General features: G+C 40.4%; 1 protein-coding gene across 3 annotated transcripts in view; it reads left to right on the top strand.

The window, feature by feature from the left end:
• The window catches only part of LOC147795610 (exportin-1-like), a 29,848-nt gene extending 11,580 nt beyond the window's left edge, over positions 1-18,268 (top strand). For all 3 annotated transcript variants that reach the window (XM_087131565.1, XM_087131566.1, XM_087131567.1), the window contains 18 exons: positions 365-479; positions 595-714; positions 1,130-1,258; positions 3,649-3,807; positions 4,359-4,562; positions 5,792-5,930; positions 6,395-6,498; positions 7,047-7,281; positions 7,759-7,922; positions 8,229-8,363; positions 9,452-9,556; positions 11,436-11,621; positions 11,882-12,004; positions 12,161-12,401; positions 12,853-12,987; positions 13,683-13,845; positions 14,219-14,318; positions 14,935-18,268. In XM_087131565.1, the coding sequence (XP_086987691.1) occupies positions 365-479; positions 595-714; positions 1,130-1,258; positions 3,649-3,807; positions 4,359-4,562; positions 5,792-5,930; positions 6,395-6,498; positions 7,047-7,281; positions 7,759-7,922; positions 8,229-8,363; positions 9,452-9,556; positions 11,436-11,621; positions 11,882-12,004; positions 12,161-12,401; positions 12,853-12,987; positions 13,683-13,845; positions 14,219-14,318; positions 14,935-15,081 (2,704 nt within the window). In that variant the 3' untranslated portion in view covers positions 15,082-18,268. The remainder of the gene's footprint in view (positions 1-364; positions 480-594; positions 715-1,129; positions 1,259-3,648; positions 3,808-4,358; positions 4,563-5,791; positions 5,931-6,394; positions 6,499-7,046; positions 7,282-7,758; positions 7,923-8,228; positions 8,364-9,451; positions 9,557-11,435; positions 11,622-11,881; positions 12,005-12,160; positions 12,402-12,852; positions 12,988-13,682; positions 13,846-14,218; positions 14,319-14,934) is intronic.
• Positions 18,269-19,430: the final 1,162 nt, after the last annotated feature.

Below are 19,430 nucleotides of genomic sequence, written 5' to 3'. Positions count from 1 at the left end.
GGCTTAAAAGTTGGCAGTGACACCATAATTCAAATTTTGGTGTCTGAGACAAATTAAGATGACCTTTTCTCTCACATTCCAGTGAACAAAACCCAATTTACCCAACGATAACCATGAATCCTTGAAGATATTGTTTCATGTAACCGAGCAAATTAGGGTTACTCTGTCTGCTTACCAGGAGCTTAGCCTGAATTAAAATGGTATGGTAACTACAGTTAGCAACAAAATCAAGATTTTCTTCCATTCTAGAATAAATTTGTAAACTTCTAGTAAACTCCAACATATTCCTTTGCAATTCTGTGAACACTGATACCTTGTGGAAGTTATAATCTAAATGGAAGCATGGTTTTCCTATCCCTGGCAGTGAGGAGGTGTTTGATTTCTCAAGTGGCCAAATGACGCAGGCAAAAGCCAAGCATCTTAAGGACAGTATGTGCAATGAGTTTTCAAAAGTCTTCACCCTGTGTCAGTTTGTCATGGTAAGTCCTAAAGTAATTGAAGTATATTAATACATGTACATTTCCTGAGAATTACGAGGCCTCTATCCCATTGTTCATTGAAATGAATTCATCTTTTTTTGTTTTGGTTTCACAGGACAATTCACAAAATATACATCTTGTAGATAGCTGTTTAGACACACTTCTGAGATTCCTGAACTGGATTCCCCTCGGTTACATCTTTGAAACTAAGCTAATCAGCACCCTCATTTACAAAGTAAGTTCTTTTATCGCAGCTTGCTATAAAGTATAAATCAGTTCTCTGCTTGGCAAAACGTTCACTAGTTAGTTATGGAGAACGTACAACTTACCACCATATACAAGGCTGGGTATTGTTTTGGTTTAGTACTTAAACTGATTAGAAGAGTTTCATGTGTGCTAAGTTTGGAAAGGAGGTTAGTGAGAGTTTTGGGAAGCTAGATTTGTTGCTAGTATATAGCGTAGTTTCACCAGATCACAAAGCAATAGTGAGCTCAATGAGTGAACGAGTGAGTAAGGTAGTAAGCGTGGTTTGAGTATAAGGGGTCATTGCATATTTACTAAAAGCCAGGTCCATTCATTGCACTGAGCCATGAAGCCCATTCGCAAGGATGATTAGTTCCCTGAAAGTTTCTCTGGATTTTTTTGTGCAGTTCATGAATGTACCCATGTTCAGGAATGTCACCATGAAATGCCTGATGGAGATTGCTGGTGTTAACGTCAGCCAGTACGAGCAACAGTTTGTGGTGCTCTTCACTCTTGCCATTACTCAACTGAAACAGGTAGGCTGTGCTGTGGCATGCACGAACACCTTCTACACGTAGATGCAGTGTCCTCAGTGTTTGTTGCCTTTCGCGTTAAATTCATGGATGTCCTTTGCAAGGCTTTTTCTTTCATGTTTACTTCCCTGTCAAACACGCTTCAGTACCAGGAGTTAGTCAGAAAATAACTACAATTCAGCAAATGAAGATGGGGACTACATGCAGAGTGCGAAATTAGACCAAAAAAGTGCTCGGACAAAATGTCATTCATAATCAATTTTGTTCTGCCATTACCAGCTTTTTATCTGCCATATTATATAACAGGTAGAGTTGTAACATGCAGTGTCAGGGGTCGAAATTCACTTTTTCCCCGGTCCTACCAGAACTGCACACTCAGCTGCATTGTGCAATCCTTGTCAGGGCACAGGCTGTAACAATTTTTTTTTGCCCTAGCGGGCAGGCCATGTGATAAGTTTGCTTGCTGGAATTGGATCAACACTTACCAAAGATTTCTCAGAATCCACGATTATTCTGCTTATTTAGCTAAGGCCTACTGCATACATGCAGTCTTTTAGTAGGCCCAAAAAATAGTTGTGCTGTGCATGCCTCTCAAAAATCGGGTCGGTAGGTTGGAACAATTTTTTTGAGGGCAATTTTGTGGTGATTGAATAGCATCAGTGGGGACGACATCCTCCAAAAGTATCTAAAAAGTGATGAACACCTGTCTTAATCTAATGTATAAATTTCTACATATGGCAATTCACAAGAAAATTATGAACAATTCACACAATCACAACGTCAATGTCCGTGTATCGTGTGATAAGCGTGCCTGATGCATCCAGACCAGCAGACGCTAAACTTTGTGCTACCAGCAGAACAACCTCAAATTACATTCATGAACAAGGAAAATACGTAAATAAGAAACCAAGTTCTGTGAATTAACTTGCAGAAAATCTCTTGCAACATAACATCGACATGATCGATGTCTTTCCGGCCTGCAGCCTTTTGCATTCGCAACGTGTACGGCTGATGAAGAGCGTTTATGTACAGTACATTCAGTACATGTACAGACTGGTACTGGTTGCTACATTTCCATCACGCATTCTTTTCATTGGGTGCAGCGCGGAGGGAACCAAAGCAGCTTCGTTTAATGCATAGAGCTTTGCGCACGTGTTTTTACCACTGTGATAGCGAAACAAGACTGTTGATGATCCGCCAAGAATTATGGGGTGATTTCACCATGCAGCCATTAAACACATGTACACAAGTAGCGCTGGGTGACAAGCGAGCAGCCCTGATGAAAGCCTTGGGCGTAATTAATGTAATTCTAACACAAAACTAAAAAGAGCCACCAGAGCCACCAGGCTGGATAGCTCAGTTGGTAGAGCACTGGTACGGTGGTCCAGAGGTTGCAAATTCAAATCTTGCCCCAGCCAATTTCTTTGTTCCTCTTTATAATCTTTATAAGCACCTAGTCAGTTTCCCTATATAGTTTCTTTCATAACATAAACTAATAATAAATCAGACACCATAATCCCATATATTTTATATATATTTTTGTATATTGATATGTTGGTTGGACGCTTTGTCTGAGCATCTTTCATTTTGTTCGGACAAACACTATAAATGCTTGGAAAATGTCCGATGTCCGACCGTTATTTCACGCTCTGTACATGTATATGGAAATGGTGGGGCATGTATGAGGTTCTTATGTCAAACTGCTTTTTAGTATACTGATTTAGCTATGTGAAATTATTTAAGTGCTAACTCCCTGCGTGAAGTGAAGCTTGCTGGCATGGGCAGATCCTTGCTTGAACACAAGCCTCTGAAAATCTTGTTTTTTGCACACCGCCTGTAACATTAAAACAATGCATCAACGAAGCCGGTATGTCATAAACCTAGATGCACAATCAGTAAATGTTTTGAATGGTGTAATGAACACAAATGCTTGCACATTGTGTTGCAGATGAATTTTGCTGAGGCCTTTTAATGAGTAATACTACTGGTGGAAAGTGTGCTTACATGCCATTTAGATGTGCTGAACAGTGTACAGTATTTAGGCATTGCATTCAGAGTACATGAGGCATTAGTTCCATTGTATTCAGTATTTTCTGCAAATTCATGCATGAATGCAAAATACCTCTGCCCAGGAGGTTTCAAATTTTCCTGGCAGGAAATGATGAGTTAACGCTCTAGATATTTAATATAGCTCTGTAGATATACCATAGGGTTGCTGGTTATTAGTAGCTTGTACCAGTATACTGCTAAAATCATCTGGGCACCAGTCTTTCCCAGCATACATCCTGTAATGTTTGGGATTATTTCCAGGGTAAATCACAGTCATTGCTAACTCCTCAATACTGTGTCTAAATTGAAAAATTTTTGCATTTTTGTTCCCCATTGATGTTTAGATATTGCCACTCACCACCAACATCAAGAGTGCATATGCCGACGGAAAGGATGAGGATCAAAAGTTCGTCCAGAACTTGAGCATGTTCTTGAGTACGTTCTTCAAGGAACATGTGACACTGATCGAGAAGAAGATGGAGTTGCATGAAATACTCTTGGAGGTGAGAAATATATTATTTGGCTTCATCAAAATTTCTTTTGCACATTTAGCAACAATTAACCACAACACTATTTCAGTAAGGAACCTCTTGAGCCCACCACTGTGCGGGAGCAGAGGGACACCCTTTTAGTGAACTCGGTGTAAAATCTCATGCAAAGTAATAGTGGCTAGCATGGGCATTGGCAGGATTTTCTTTTTTAGGGGGAAGAATTTTTCCGGGAAGGGTAAACTGGTAATTTTCACCCTTTTTTTCCATTTACTTTTCTGCTGCTCTTTCATTTGGGGGAGGGGTAGGCATCCCCCTTGCCCCCCTCCCCGCAATACCCTGGTATACCCTCTAATCCTCCCACATGTAAATGTTTCAAAACCTGTCAGTAATGTACAATCTACATTTACCCCCTTCTTTCTGCATTCACCCCCTTTTTGTCAAGACATACAACATACCCAAAGCCTCTAACTCAACCACAGTCTGGCCAAAATTCATCACCGTTTGATCCATCAGTGAAGAGGGTCCCCTCCTGATCAACCTTTATACTCCATCTTTTCAACCAGGCCCATCATTACCTGCTACTGATTTCGGAAGTGGAGGACACTGAGATTTTCAAGATCTGCCTGGAGTACTGGAACACGCTTGCCTCGGATTTGTACCGTGAGAGTCCCTTCTCCTCTACCACACCATCCTCGCCACTGCTCATCGGCAGTGCTACACAGGAGATACCACCCAGGCGGCAGCTCTACCTGGATGTTCTGTCCAAAGTAAGCATGACTTCTTATTCAGGTACAATGGTAATCAAGAACCTTTCTGATTTGACACATTATCACTGAGGAGAGATGAGATATAGTAAACTCCGACTAAGCTGGCATCCCGTAACCCATCATATCATCCAAGTTGGCCATTTGACAAAAGTCCCGATCGTCTGTAATGCATTTCCATTGAAAATTTCATTTCTAAGTCGGCATTTATGGGTCGTCATTTCGTATAAGTCAGCATGATTTTCTCGGTCCCTTTTCCACAAAACCACAAAAATTTCTCTGTGTAAGTCGGCATTAAAAAAATCGTGCTCCAGTATCAGTTTCCTTCGCCGCGGTTGCCAAGAAGTGACAAGTCCCGTGTCACAGGGCCAGCATGAGTACATCAATACCAATAACCCCTCTAGTGCTACATGCATGCGCTCTGTCCATTTTGGGGGTCGCCTTATTGAATGTAGTCTGGTTCCCTGCCCAAAGATTCCCTGACGACCCTTGATAATAATTTTTCGGGTAGTCAGAATCATCGGGTCTGGTATCCAGACTATATTGAGTGAACTTAACCAATGCTCGTGTGTGGATTAGTGTATGTTTTCTGTACCGTAACTGTTTCACGTACATGTACCTACTGCACTGTCGAGTCGTGATGTGATATGCAAGTGGCTTGCCGTCCTTGCTTGGTCCTTAGGGGCACATGATTAATTGTCGAATTTGCAGCCCGTGAGAATAGTTATCGAGAACGAATTTGCTGGGATCAACCATGGAGGTAGAAAAAAACAGGGTAAATCAAAGCCATTGAATTAGTGCAAGGAATCATAATGTACATAGGCAATACATGTGTACGGGTAAGTCAGCAAAATGACGACTTATAACACAAGTCGGAATTGGCGTAAGTTGTCATAATTTCTTGAGTCCCGAGAATGCCGACCTAGCCGGAGTTTACTGCATACTTTTTTCTATTCTGAAATCTGTTGAAACAGAGGACATGTTTTCATTGTGAAAAATGCTCCACTGCCTCTGAGAATCCTGTAAATGAGGACAAGAAACAGAGTTAAGGGTTGGAGCAAAGTTTTGAGAAATGCCTTAGTTGTTTGCATTTACTCGGTAGTTTGTCACGTAAGGCATGATTTCTTCACAAGCTAAGCATGCTCAGTCATGAATAATGTCTGCAACGGTTTCTTTGCAGTGCCAATTACAAATTCACAGGGCACATATAACTAATACTCTGTTACCATCAGGTGCGACGTGTGATGATCTCCCGCATGGCCAAGCCGGAAGAGGTGCTTGTGGTGGAGAATGAGCAAGGAGAAGTGGTCCGGGAGTTCATGAAAGACACCGACTCCATCAACATGTACAAGAACATGAGGGAGACGCTCGGTGAGTTAACATTATTGAAAAGGTCTGCCATCCAACCAGCCTCTCATTTAGTGTAGCCAGGGTGCATTTCACACACTTTCAACAACAACCAACGAGTTAGGTGATGTATCTCGCAATCCTACATTTGAGCTGGCCCAAGAAGATCGGTTGCAGAATCAAAATATGTGCGTTTTGGCAACTCTGGAGATCCCCTGGGTGCACATTATTACTGACAGGTTCATTAATTCTTTCAAATTCCTTTAAGGAGTCCATTGTGCAGGTTGCTGTGGCCATTGTTGGAAAACAAGTTGTCATCATTTTCCATACACGCAGTGGACTGGAGCATCAACCACTCTTACCTCACTGCCAAGATGTACACAATAAACATGCAAATTGTTGAGTAATTTATTGTTGTTGGAGGAATGTGTCTTTGTAATGGGAGACTGTTGGAGTGAAATTAAACTTGTGTTTTTTTTGTTTGACAGTTTACTTGACACATTTGGACTATGCAGACACAGAGCAGATCATGACTGAAAAACTGACACTGCAAGTCAATGGGGTTGAGTGGTCATGGAAAAACCTGAACACAGTAAGGAGTTTGAATTAGGTTTAAATCTTTCAGAGAGCAGCCTTAACTTTTGCATTATTTTGTGTCTTTGTGTTAAATTAGTGAATACTGAGGTATTGAAATTTGGTTGTAATTTTTGTACAAAACAGACTCCAAAATTTAGGACAGATGACTCATTTGTCAGAGGTCTCATTGAGTTTGGTAACAAGAAGTAAAAGTAAATAACAGTTATAGCAAACCCTGACACATCAACTTATCAAATATTTTTACCAGCAAACAGGCCAAGGTGAGATCACAAACTGTGATATCTATCAACACTTTGAACATTGAAACATTAGTTCCAAATCCCAGTGCCACGTTGACTTTGGCCCTGGGTTATGAACAGGGTTTTTTAGGTTTGTTTGGGTCCACACTGTCTCTCTAGTTGTGTTAAGCCCCTGACACTAAAGCGTAGCAGAACATACAAGTTACTGTAGGGTTGTTTAGTAACCAACTACCTGGTTTCTAACATCCCGTGAAAGTGACAAGATATCTGATGTCCCAGCTCCTCTGATCCCTCACTTCTGCAGCTGTGCTGGGCCATCGGTTCCATCAGCGGCGCCATGCATGAGGAAGATGAGAAACGATTCCTGGTGACTGTCATCAAGGACCTCCTGGGGCTGTGTGAACAGAAACGGGGCAAGGACAACAAGGCCATCATCGCCTCCAACATCATGTATGTGGTTGGGCAGTACCCCAGATTCCTCCGAGCCCACTGGAAGTTCCTCAAGACTGTTGTGAATAAGCTCTTTGAGTTCATGCATGGTACGTAAAATTTATTCAGTGCTCGTAGGACTGGGATGTAATTAATATGCTATGTACTGCTTATAATATACAGTATTCATTAGGACTACTGAAAGTACCCACTTTTAGGAATATTTACACTTGTGCACATTGTGGGATTGAGACATTTTGCTGGAGTAGCATAACATTAGACCAGTTTAGGATACTAAAACAATATTTTGTGGGTGCCCAAGTAAACTTTGATATTTGGAACCTTTATTTTGAATGTAGATTGTGTATTGAAACAAAGAATCGTGTTTCCGCTCATCCAGAGTTATGTTTAGCACATTTTTTTGCTACTTTTCCAGTTCCTTGAACTTCCCCAAAAATCCTACCACAGAACTGGTCAGAAATTCTTTTTCAGCCTGTTTCTCGCTAAGTGATTGAGGTGGAAGTGATTGTCTTCTTGTAAATCGCGCATTCCTGTGATGAATGCCTCGAATCTGAATGTTTTTTCAGAAACACACGACGGCGTGCAGGACATGGCTTGCGACACGTTCATCAAGATTGCCCAGAAGTGTCGGCGGCATTTTGTGCAGGTCCAGGTCGGCGAGGTGATGCCGTTCATTGAGGAGATCCTGAACACCATCACAACCATCATATGTGATCTTCAGCCCCAGCAGGTGAGAAATGCACCCATGAGGAATCAGTGCTTGTTGGTAACGCACATTGTCATCACAGTATGTCCTAGTGGTAAATGCATAAATGTAGCCCCAATCCTTGGATTGGAAAGTTTTGAAGCTAGAGTGATCCACTACTAAACGTTACAGTTCCCAGTACTTAAGTTGGAGGATTGAGGACTGTTGGGGTTAACTTAGCAGAGGCTGATGCTGTTTAAAAAGTTAAGTGCACGGAGAGGACCACAATCTAGTGTTCCTTTAAACATGTGTAACTTGGAGGCTTACTGATTAAAACTTGCTCATTCATAGGTACACACATTTTATGAGGCAGTGGGATACATGATTAGTGCCCAGACAGACAGTATGGTACAGGAGCACCTGATAGAGAAATACATGCTACTGCCCAACCAAGTATGGGATGGAATCATTCAACAGGCCACCAAGGTATGTTCATGGAAAACTTTCCCTTCAACTTGCACTTTGGTAGTGAGATTTAAATTAGATTTCAATTTTTTCTATTGAAGCTGATTTTGTGGTTTTTCCTTTTAATCAGAACCCCCCCTAATATCTTCATTTTCCCCCTTTTTCTCAGGCTATGCAATTACTTGTCTGAAATAGAAATGGTTCAGAGGCTCAGAGTTTCTGCACTTGAATACGGGCATTTCACAACAGTGCGCCTCCAAGAGTTTGCAACGCATTGGCCAATTACAATGCACGAAAATTGTCAACCTAATGCACGTTTGGAAATGGTTGAAAAATTTCGCGCATTGTGATTGGCCAACACGTCGCAAACTTTTGGAGGCGAACTATTGTGAATCGCCCGTATTGTGCTGACAAAAATATTCATTTGGAAAGCACATTGTTGTGCATGGTGTGCAGGAAACAGTTTGTTGTTGGCAAACTAACGCAGGCCACTAGAAAAAAAAAACCACTGATAATGCCTGCCAAGTCATATGATCTATCTGCCCTGAGCTGAAGTGCACCCCCAATTGGCGAAAGAAAGACCGGCGGTTACAAGCAGGTTCTTGCACACATTCTACATGTACGCAAAGACCATACAAGCTGGGATAAATTACTGGCGCGTACTCAGCTTGCTCCACGTCAAACGCGCATATAGTTGCACTCCTCTTTGCGCGCCTATGCAGTGAGTACCATAAAAAACACACCCTCTTGTATTTCGCTCGGAGCGGATAGAGGGTATCAAACATCAGCAAGCATAGCGTCCTCCCTTAGCAAAGCGTGTTATATGTGTTTTTTACCAAAAAATAAAGCTGACCGTCAGCATAGCGCTGAGATTACCGACGTACAGAGTGCTGTACTGACAATATGCTTTTGGTAAACAATACACATGCATGTCACACACGTTGCTATGGGAGAACACCACGTTTCTTGATGTTTGATACCCACTCTAGGTCATGTGACTAAATAGACACAATGAGTCAGTTGCACTCAGTACTAACTGCAACAGAAGTGCATGTGAATTCTCCTAATGAAATTTATCCATTCCCATTTTTACTTCTCATCTTGTTCAGAATGTGGACATTCTTCGTTCCGAGGAAATTGTGAAACAGCTTGGCAGTATTTTGAAGACAGACGTCAGAGCATGCAAAGCAGTCGGTCATCCATTTGTTGTTCAGGTGAGTTTCACTGCTGGAACTTTGACGCTATTTATATACACTTAAGAAATTGGGTCCCACCTTGTGTTGAAGTGTGCACATATTCAAATATCCTTCAAAATACTTGCACACTGCTCTGTTTTCCAATTTTGACTTATGTGAGGTCGTGGATTCCTTATTCCATTAATTCGGGTGTGTGGAAGAACTTGAAATTCATTGTTGGTTTCTCACGTTTGTAGCCAGTGGGTCTTCCAGGTTTTGTGAAAGCATTTTATTATATTTGGCATGTTCTTCATAAAATGAACCAAAATTCAATCCGGATGTCATTTTTCAAAACTTCTAAAAGAGTGACTTTGATCATGTAAAATACAAATTACGGTAGCACCTTCAGGTTTATAAAAATAATTATTTGGGGATAATTTGGCGTAATGTATACATTTTCTGGACATTTGGTAGGCTACCAGTGCAAATCAAATGGAGTTGAATTCATTAAAGTTTTACGTCACAGTGTTTACACCAGAGGACTTGATTTCAAACTTTCCTCAACCAGGAGAATTCAGTATATTTTTCGACTGAAGTATTTTAAAGCACCTAAGAAATAACTTCAGAAAAATATAAGTCACCAAAAAAAGAGCACAAAATTGACAGAAAATGATGAGAAAAATTTGTTTCTCTTCTTTCTTTTACTGTTTATAGTCACTTTCACTATACCAGCATATCTGCCAGGTCTTATGCCTTTCAACCACCAAGAATTATCTTCAAGTTTGGCTGCATCAAAAATTTATAATGAGTACAGTATGCTCATTGCAAACGTCATATTTGACAGAATTTTGATGACGTTCAAAAATTTTGACCAAAAGTGCATGACTTACAGGAATGCAGAAAACGCTATCACATGTAGTGATTGAACATACCATACGCTTATTTTGGAGATTTCCCCGCTGAAAATTAAATTAAAATTAACAACTCTGAGCATTAAGTTTTCATCATGAATCGTATTTTATGTCTTGGACATCATTTTTCTCCGAACCTCATTCAGAATGACCGATTTTCCTTCGAATGTCATTCAGAATGACCGAGTTTCTTTTGAAAAACCTTGGTCTGAAGAGAAAAATTGCGGAGCGTTACCATTCCGTTGAGGGGCTCATGAATATCGAATGAAAAAGAGGATGCACTATCTGGGTTGATGTCAAAGGTCAAACAGGACACGATGCTGTGAAACGTTTCTCTATCGGCGCCGCAAGACAATGACGGAAGCCGCAAATTTGCCACGATCGGCATTTTGGACTGGTTTTCGGAAATGTACGTGAAGAAATGTGATTGGTCCAGTTGTAAAAGGATGATGGTTTAGCGGTGCTTTTTTGCACTTCTTAAAACTTATGTTGTACATCGATTTGGATTTTACTTGCTGTTTTTGGTAGTCGATTTTTTTGACACTAATGACAGAATCAAATGACATTCGCGACTGCCGACTTCGGGACCCGATTAATTGTGAGAGGTGTTTTGTAATTTCGTGATTGTAGTTTTAATATGTGTAAATTTTATCACCTTTCACCACATATAAATCTGTGTAAAATAACCATGGAGATTGTCACTCCTCGGTAAATTTTATTGGCTAGGATTTCAACAGGTTGTTCACGTCCATCAAAAATGCTGAAAGATTAAGTTGAAAGATGGACACGGTCATCATTGTTCCAGATATCAGCCATGACTTCCCTCATAATCAGACATTGGGAATTAATTCACTGCTGTTGACTTCAGGAAAAATTAACCCTCAAAGTTGAACATTATCTAATGGTCCATATTTTGAGGGACCTGCTATTTTTTAATTGTCTAGTCTTGTGAAGGAAATAAAATTTCTGTTTTTTACATCGTGCAAAACAAATCTATTTGTCAACAGTTGGGTAGAATCTATCTGGACATGCTGAATGTGTACAAATGCATGAGCGAGAATATCTCGGCAGCAATTACCAGCAATGGGGAGATAGTCACCAAGCAGCCACTAATTCGCAGCATGCGTACCGTCAAGAAGGAAACCCTCAAACTCATCTCAGGTTGGGTCAGCAGATCTACAGACCCAGTTATGGTAAGTCTCTCACCAAATTGTCTTGACAAGTTCATCAAGAATTTGTTTCCTTCTGCATTTGCAGTTGAGAGATGCTTTTTCTTTTGGGTGTTTCTAAATTTGAAGTTCCGTGCCGTTACCTGTAGAGTCACAGTTCCATGTTAAATCTTCAAGGTGTAATGAGGGACATTTATCTTCTGTAGGTTTTCTTTGGCTCGTTTGGGTAGTTCAGCTAGCTGTACTTAGAAGTTAGTTACGTTCATTCATTTATTTATTGGCAGGTTTGTGAGAATTTCATCCCACCTTTGCTGGAGACAGTACTGGCAGACTACAAGAAAAATGTCCCTGCTGCCAGGGAACCAGAAGTCCTGAGCACAATGGCAACAATCGTCAACAAGCTGGAGGTAAAAATGTTTGATTTTATAGACAGAACAAAGTCTTCAGAATTGTACGATATTGCTCTCCTGTAAATGGGAAAATGCCTTAGCTCTCTGTGCCAAGATATCTACCCCTGCTGCAAAAGAAGTGGTAAGAACTCTGGAACTCTCACTAAACTACAGAATCATATCACGGACGAGGTCCCCAAGATCTTTGATGCCGTGTTTGAGTGCACCCTGGAGATGATCAACAAGAACCTAGAGGAGTACCCGGAGCACCGTACCAACTTCTTCCTGCTGCTTCAGGCCGTCAACAATCATTGCTTCCCGGCACTGCTGAACATCCCAGCCCGCCAATTCAAGCTGGTGCTGAACTCCATTATCTGGGCGGTCAAGCACACCATGCGCAATGTCGCAGACACCGGTATGAATGAAGAATTTCTGATGTGATCAATAAGAAACATACTGGCCCTGGTTGTTTCTACCGCTAATAACAGTTTGCCTTCGTCCAGTGTAATGACATTATTGGTGTACGCTTAGTGCTTTCCAAAAGCTTTTGACAAAAAGCTTCATTCTTCTCCTGATACATAACTCAAAGCCGTAATCTCCTTGTGTAGATATATTGTCATCTCGGTCTTTGACTATGCACCAATGTACTAATGTACATCATCCTCTGTTCAAAGCCTCCTCAATCAGCTGCCATATGTACTCTGTGACAGTCTGTGAATATAACCGTTTGAAATTCATGGAAATAGCAGAAGCGCTTCACCCTCATAAAATGTCATTGGTAGTAGCTATCAGTGTACATAGTTCATAATTATTTTTGATATAGTTGACAGAGGTGGGTTTTATTTATTCTTTTTTCTTGTGTCCAGGTCTGTCTATCTTGTATGGATTACTGCAGAATGTGTGGCAGGACAACTCAGCAGCACAAGGCTTTTACCAGACATACTACACCGACGTCTTACAGCACGTCTTGTCAGTTGTAACTGATACATCGCATACAGCTGGTAAGTTAAAAAGGGGCAGTCCTTCCACAAATGATGTGAAACTTTTGAGATGTACTTGGTGGCGGCAAACATTCTGGTCCTTTTCTATTTATTGCTTTTTTTTTTCATTTTTGAGTTAATGTGCGTATTCTCAAAATGACAGGAGCAATACCAGTCTGGTTACTTGGGACAGATGTATTTGTCCCTACAAAGGTTTAAAAGTTTTTCAGTGGATTAACCTGGTGAAATCAAATTATGAATAAATATATTTAAAAAAAGAGTTTTGATTGATACTGTCTGTGCGAACCAGTTCTGCACACCACGTCCATTGACAAGATAGTTCGAATTGTACTGTAACAATTTTGGATGGGAGTCTCTGTTTGTGCTTGCCATAGGGATTGAACAAATCCTGGCATTCAATCACCGTAGATCCGGAAAGCCTGCATTACTGGCAAGCATATTGTGCCAACCATTTTACAGAAATAACTGATAAGTGACATTTTCCTGGAGAGTAGCTGGCACAATGCTCATGCCATTACCATTCCTGACGTCTACATTGATTGTATGTCTGGATTCTTCTACCAGCCAATAACAACGTTCAGGGGCTTGCTTTGATCGGAACTTAGTGCACCCAGTATGCTGGGCCCAGACCGACAGGAAAATACATGTAGTTTGTGCAGATAGGCGAGTGTTACTATGCGAACTTTGACCTGCAGGTTTGACCATGCATGCCAGCATTTTGGCCTACATGTTCAGCATTGTGGAGACCAACAAGATCACAGTGCCACTGAGTGCAAGCCAGGGCAGCCAGTCTAATGAGTTATATATCAAGGAGTTTACAGCCAGTTTGCTGAAGTCGGCATTTCCCCATCTTCAAGAGTAAGTCAGAGAAGTATTGCTATCAACCTGCTAGACGTAGTTGATTTACCTTTACTGACTAAATCAGAATGTTGGGGAATTAAATTTTAATGATTTTCACTTAGAAAAACGAATGAACAAAACAGTTCCAAGTGGTTATATTTTTGGTTCCTGGTTTGAAGTTGATGCACTCATGTCAGCGGACCATTTAGGTTTTTGTGCAAGAATAACATCACACTTGCAGTGGGACCAGTTGGTGTACATTTGCAGTGGTACCAGTTGGTGTTGAGACAGTGCTCAACTTGCATGCATATTCAACCAATGCCATCATTGGTATTGTCTTGGATATGATCCATTATCAATCATCACACAACGTCTTGGATTACCTTTTCAGTGTCCAAATCCAGATATTCGTGAAGGGCCTGTTCAACCTCAATCAGGACGTCCATCCGGCCTTCAAGGAGCATCTGCGAGACTTCCTGGTGCAGATCAAGGTATGACATGCTCAAATACATGAGGCCGAAAGCAGATGGTTGGCTGTCACAGACCAAGCTCTGTTGGCTCCCTAGAATTGTGGCAGACCCTTCGATTTGGCAGACGTCTTCATTTCTGTTGATTGTCCATTTTGAATGGCACAACAAAATCAAAAGGGGATATGCAAACAACAGTACATGTACATGTCACAAAAAACTGAAATTTCAAAAATATGTAACACCTAAGTGGCCTATGAAGACCTATTTATTTTACCTTTATGCCCACTACTGTACATACCCCTAAACTATTCACTGGCACCCCCACAAACACGAAATGAAAACATCTGTTGGCTAATTGTTGGTCATCTTTTTCTGCCAGTAGTTAACATTGCCATTATTCCTATTGCTTTAATATTGCTTTGTCATTGCTTTGTCATTGCGCTTACATTTTGTTAATATCAGTGTGAAATTTTCACTTCTTTTAAAACACACTGTGAATGTGCTTTAATGATTTTATATGAAGGATTATTAAAGCTTTCTTTTAAGTTTGATAAACCTGTAGCAGTTCTCAGGTTTTTTTGTGGGGGGGATGGGGGATCAGGTGACTAATCATGTGGCCCGGTTTCTGTTTTTTTAGGAAATTGCAGGTGACGATACATCCGACCTGTTCCTGGAAGAGAGAGAGGCTCAGTTGAGGCAAGCTGCCGAAGAGAAACGCAAGATCCAGATGTCGGTGCCGGGCATCATCAACCCCCACGACATGCCGGAGGAGATGCAGGACTAGGGGAACCATTGCACCTCTCGAACGTGCAAAGTCTGATCTGCCCTTGTGATGAAGAAAGAACTCGTTGCTGCATTCGCAAATGCGTGACCCTAGTCTTGAAGACAGCTTCCAGAGACAGCCATCCTTGAAGCATTTGAAGAATATAGTGCAATCGTTGCCATTAATGCCACATTGTCATTTGCCTAATAAGATTGAGCTATGAGGGTTAAGATGAGCAGGATCTCTCAGAGATCATGTTGCAGAAAGACTCCCTCCTCTCCTTTTTTAAAGGAGGAGGTATTATCAGCCAATGTTTTGTAATTTGGCTTGATTTAGATCATGGTTGCATGCTAGTAAAGATTATGTCACCGTACATCTGAAGACCAGTGGACAACGCATAACATAGTCAATTTTTTTTTATATCTGTGCTGACCAAACTCAAGTGGTTCACATTATCTGTGCAGATTTCTGACTTCAAAATGTTTGCATTAACCATAGGAAAGAAAAACACAAATTACCCTTGTAATTCCCACTTTTGTGAACTACTATCTTGGCTGGTTTTCACTCATATCCTGTCTCAGTTTGCTCTGCCAAAAGGGAACAATCATGGTTCGGTGGCAAGAGAAGAAACCTGATTTTGGAAATGGAGGTTGAATCCTGAATCATTTTTCATTTTTTGTACGGGAGAATTATTATTCAGTTTGTACATATCTGTATAAAAGGTAATAGTTATTGGGTCATGTACATGATTTTTGATGCCAAAATTAAGACATGAAGTACATACAATGCTTGCATGCCAATGGAGAATTAGAGCCAACATTAGATTGAGATGGAACACACAGTACAGTGGAACAAATATCAAGGTATACATGTGAGTCTAATTATTGGAAGATGGGTTGTAAAACACTGGTTAATCAAAGCTTTGAACGAGTGTAGGTTTCTGTTTTAAACAAAATTGTCTAGTGCTTAAAAGAAGTGATGTTGATAGTGGCACTAGAGAGGAGACCGGAATTGAAGTTAATAATAGCCTTCCCTACTGACGGCATTCGCTGTTGATGCTTTGTGGGATTTCCAGTCATATTGACTGTTTTCCTAAATTTGATACATAAAATGTACATAGTATAAATACGTTTTCAAAAAGAAATTGTTGTTGTTTCTTATGTTGGATGGAAGTTGAGCGGAAAACATGCTATGAAGGTTCCTAAAAATCATCATAGTGAAGAGTGTGGATGTGAAATTGTTGAAAATCCTTTGTAGAATTTTGCATTGAGTGGAAGGTTGTGTACAGATTTTGTTTCCACTAGGTTTTTGTTGAGTAGCTTGTGCCTTAGATTGCTGGTGACTATTAACAAGATTTCTCTCTGAATGTCTTTCCCCCTCTTTCCCCGAACACCTTGACTCTGTCCATTTCATTTGTATTTGAGTAGAAGTGGTAATTTTTTTTTCACATTTTTTTTACCAAAGATGTAAAAAAGGAAAAAGTATCAGATTGTTGGTCACATAGTACTTATTACAGAACTGTTATTATGCAGAGACAAATGGATGACACCCAAGCTACTTTTTTGACTTTCTAGCGACTTGACAGCAGGTTAACTCTTCAAATTTAAAGACACACCTTGCTGCATTGTATTAGTAAAGATGACTCTTCCACTTCAGACATCATAAAACTTTTCAAGAGTATAATCCTTACGGAAGATGTGGAGAGATTCTGTGTTGCTTGCATCATAAATACTTTCTTGTATTAAAGGATATCTATGGAAAGAAAATGGGGCTTACAAGTTTGGTTAGGGCTGTATGTAACACGGGTCAACTTTTTTCAGTGCCTATTCTGAATATTTGTAGCAATACCCCTTCCTTATAACAGTGACCATACCTGTTTCTTTCTGTTTGGGTACGTTTTGTGGCACTGGTGGATGTAGTGAGGGGAACATGATTACTTGGATTATTTCTTAACCTTGCCCATGTAAGATTGAATAGTCTGCAGCAGTTTAGCAGGTGTTTGCTCTTAGGCACTTACAGCTTGGTCAATACACCTGTAAGATAATGCCATGCTTTGTCTACATGTGCACTTTACTATGACAGTCAGAGGGGCCATGATCCGTCAAGCCCCCATAGAGAAGTGCACGTGTAATCAGGATCTGATTTCTATTGGACTACAGTGGAGTATACACAGACTTAAAATTTGGACTGTACGCACGCCCAGTGGAGTGAGGTTTTTGGAGATGGAGATAATGAACATTGTTACAAAGAATGATTGTATTTGAACATCTTACCTAGATGTGTAGGCATACGTATGTGTGAATGTTAGTGTTAATGCCAGCACTGATCCTGTGCATGATGCGTACACTTGGATTTTCTGAGGCATATGGCCATTCAGTGGAACAACCTGACCAAAGTGTTTATCAAGTCCAAATGAAAGTGAGTACCAAGTACCAAAAGAAGACTGAATTATATAGACTACAGAAATTCCAACAGGTACTGTTAATTTATTTTGTAGTGTTGTGGCTTAGACAATTTCCAACAGAAAAATTTTGGGCCCTTTTCTTTGGCCGTTGTCAAATGTAATATGAAGGAATGGTTTGTGACTTGTGTATTCGGGCACGGTGTATTGTGCATGTAAAATAAAGCAACTGATATTTGTATAACAGGAACTAGTTAGACTTGCCAGTTTGTTTCTCTTTATTTAGAATTAGTAGAATGCAGCAGTTCAGTTTTCTGGGATTTAATATATGAGGGACATTTTAAGAAGATCAGTGTCTCAGAAAAACTTATTAGGAATCTAAGGCTGCATCCGAATCTCTTGTCTAGAGCTAGGTCTAGATCTTCACTCCATTGGAAATGCGTGGAGACGCGTAGACAATAGACCCAGCCATAGCTCTGGAAGCCTGTTTTGGACACGGCCTAACATGAATAAGACCCACTGTAATATTAGCTGCTTATTTCTGGACAAAATGAGAGAGGAAAGATATCAGAACCGTGCATTTGAGCAAATGTTTAATTCACAGAGTTGTCTCTTGTCTTCTTTGTTGAATATTTTTATATATATGTATATTTGTGTTAGTATTTTGACACGTTAATGTCCCAGGCATGTGCACCGTCCATTCTGATGCTTGCAACTCCATCGTTAAAGCGTAAGAGTGAGACATTTTTGTTATGGTTGCTAAAACTCAAGAGTCCTAATAAAATTATTCTTTTACTGGAAAATTTATGTTGACTTTGTGCTTGGTATTGTCAACATCGAAGGTGCTTTTCACAAGATATATTTACTTATAGTATTCAGGGGCCTATTTTTAGGCTGGTTTCCAGTCTGCAAGATTGCCATAGCCCAATAGACCGATTGCACCTGCTATTAAAGTCACGTGACCTACAGTGGGTATTAAGTATCAACAAACACGGCATCCACCTAAAGCAAAGTGTTTTATATGTATCGTACCAAAAATAAAGCCGATGGTAGGTTCCTACTCGGAATACTGATGGGCAGAGTACTATACTGTAAATCGGCTTATGTAATTGCACTCAAAACACAGGTTGCTGTGGGGTTGGTACCAGAGTTGTAATGACTGGAGTCAATGACTTGATTCAAGTCCAACTGGTCACAATTTTTGGCGACTCGACTCAAGTCCCAACGGGGAAATGACTCAAGTCTGCGACCAAATGACTCATCTTGACTCAAATCTCTGATGGAGACTTGACACAAAAAAAGCAAAAATTTTTTGTGAAAAAAAATTTGAAATTGTACCCACTGTGCTACTCTCATATCGATCATATTGTATTTTGTTCAAAAATTTGTGACTCAGATTGACTCAAATGTACTTGACTGCACAAAGAGACTCGACTTCTTGACCTAATGACACCACTGGACTCAGTCTCTGAAGTTCTTGCCTCAGGAGGTAAAAAACAGATGGGCAGTGATTGGACGTTAATTAGCTTATCTGATGAGTTGATTAGGAAACAGGTTCTACTAGGTGTCCTTCTGAGGCCAACACTACTGACTACTGATTAAAAATCATTTGCCATTCACTGTAGTCCAACTACCCTTTCTCTGACACATCTCAAGGGTCTCAAGAATTGATAGGAATGCTTCATTTGCAGGTCAAGAGAGGGGAACAGGGGCTATGCCCCCAACCCAAAATCTTTGTAGATAATGAAAGGTGATTTGGGGAGGACTCATTCATTTCTCTTTATTCCAAGTGTGGAGACTCAAACTGTAGCATCAGCCCTAATAAGTCATAAAAGGCCACATATAACGGTGCATAAAAAAATCCAAATTTTATGGGACCCCTCTCAAGAAATGTGGCTCTGGATCCACTGTTGAAGATGATGTATTTTTGTTAGCTGTCCCCAAAATTATATTGCCCAATTATAGGAAC

Source organism: Acanthaster planci, unplaced genomic scaffold (genome assembly GCF_054643075.1).
Source record: "Acanthaster planci isolate LZ-2023a unplaced genomic scaffold, COTS_SCS Contig2, whole genome shotgun sequence".
NCBI classification, from domain to species: Eukaryota; Metazoa; Echinodermata; class Asteroidea; order Valvatida; family Acanthasteridae; genus Acanthaster; species Acanthaster planci.
This window is presented reverse-complemented; position numbering and strand designations above follow the sequence as displayed.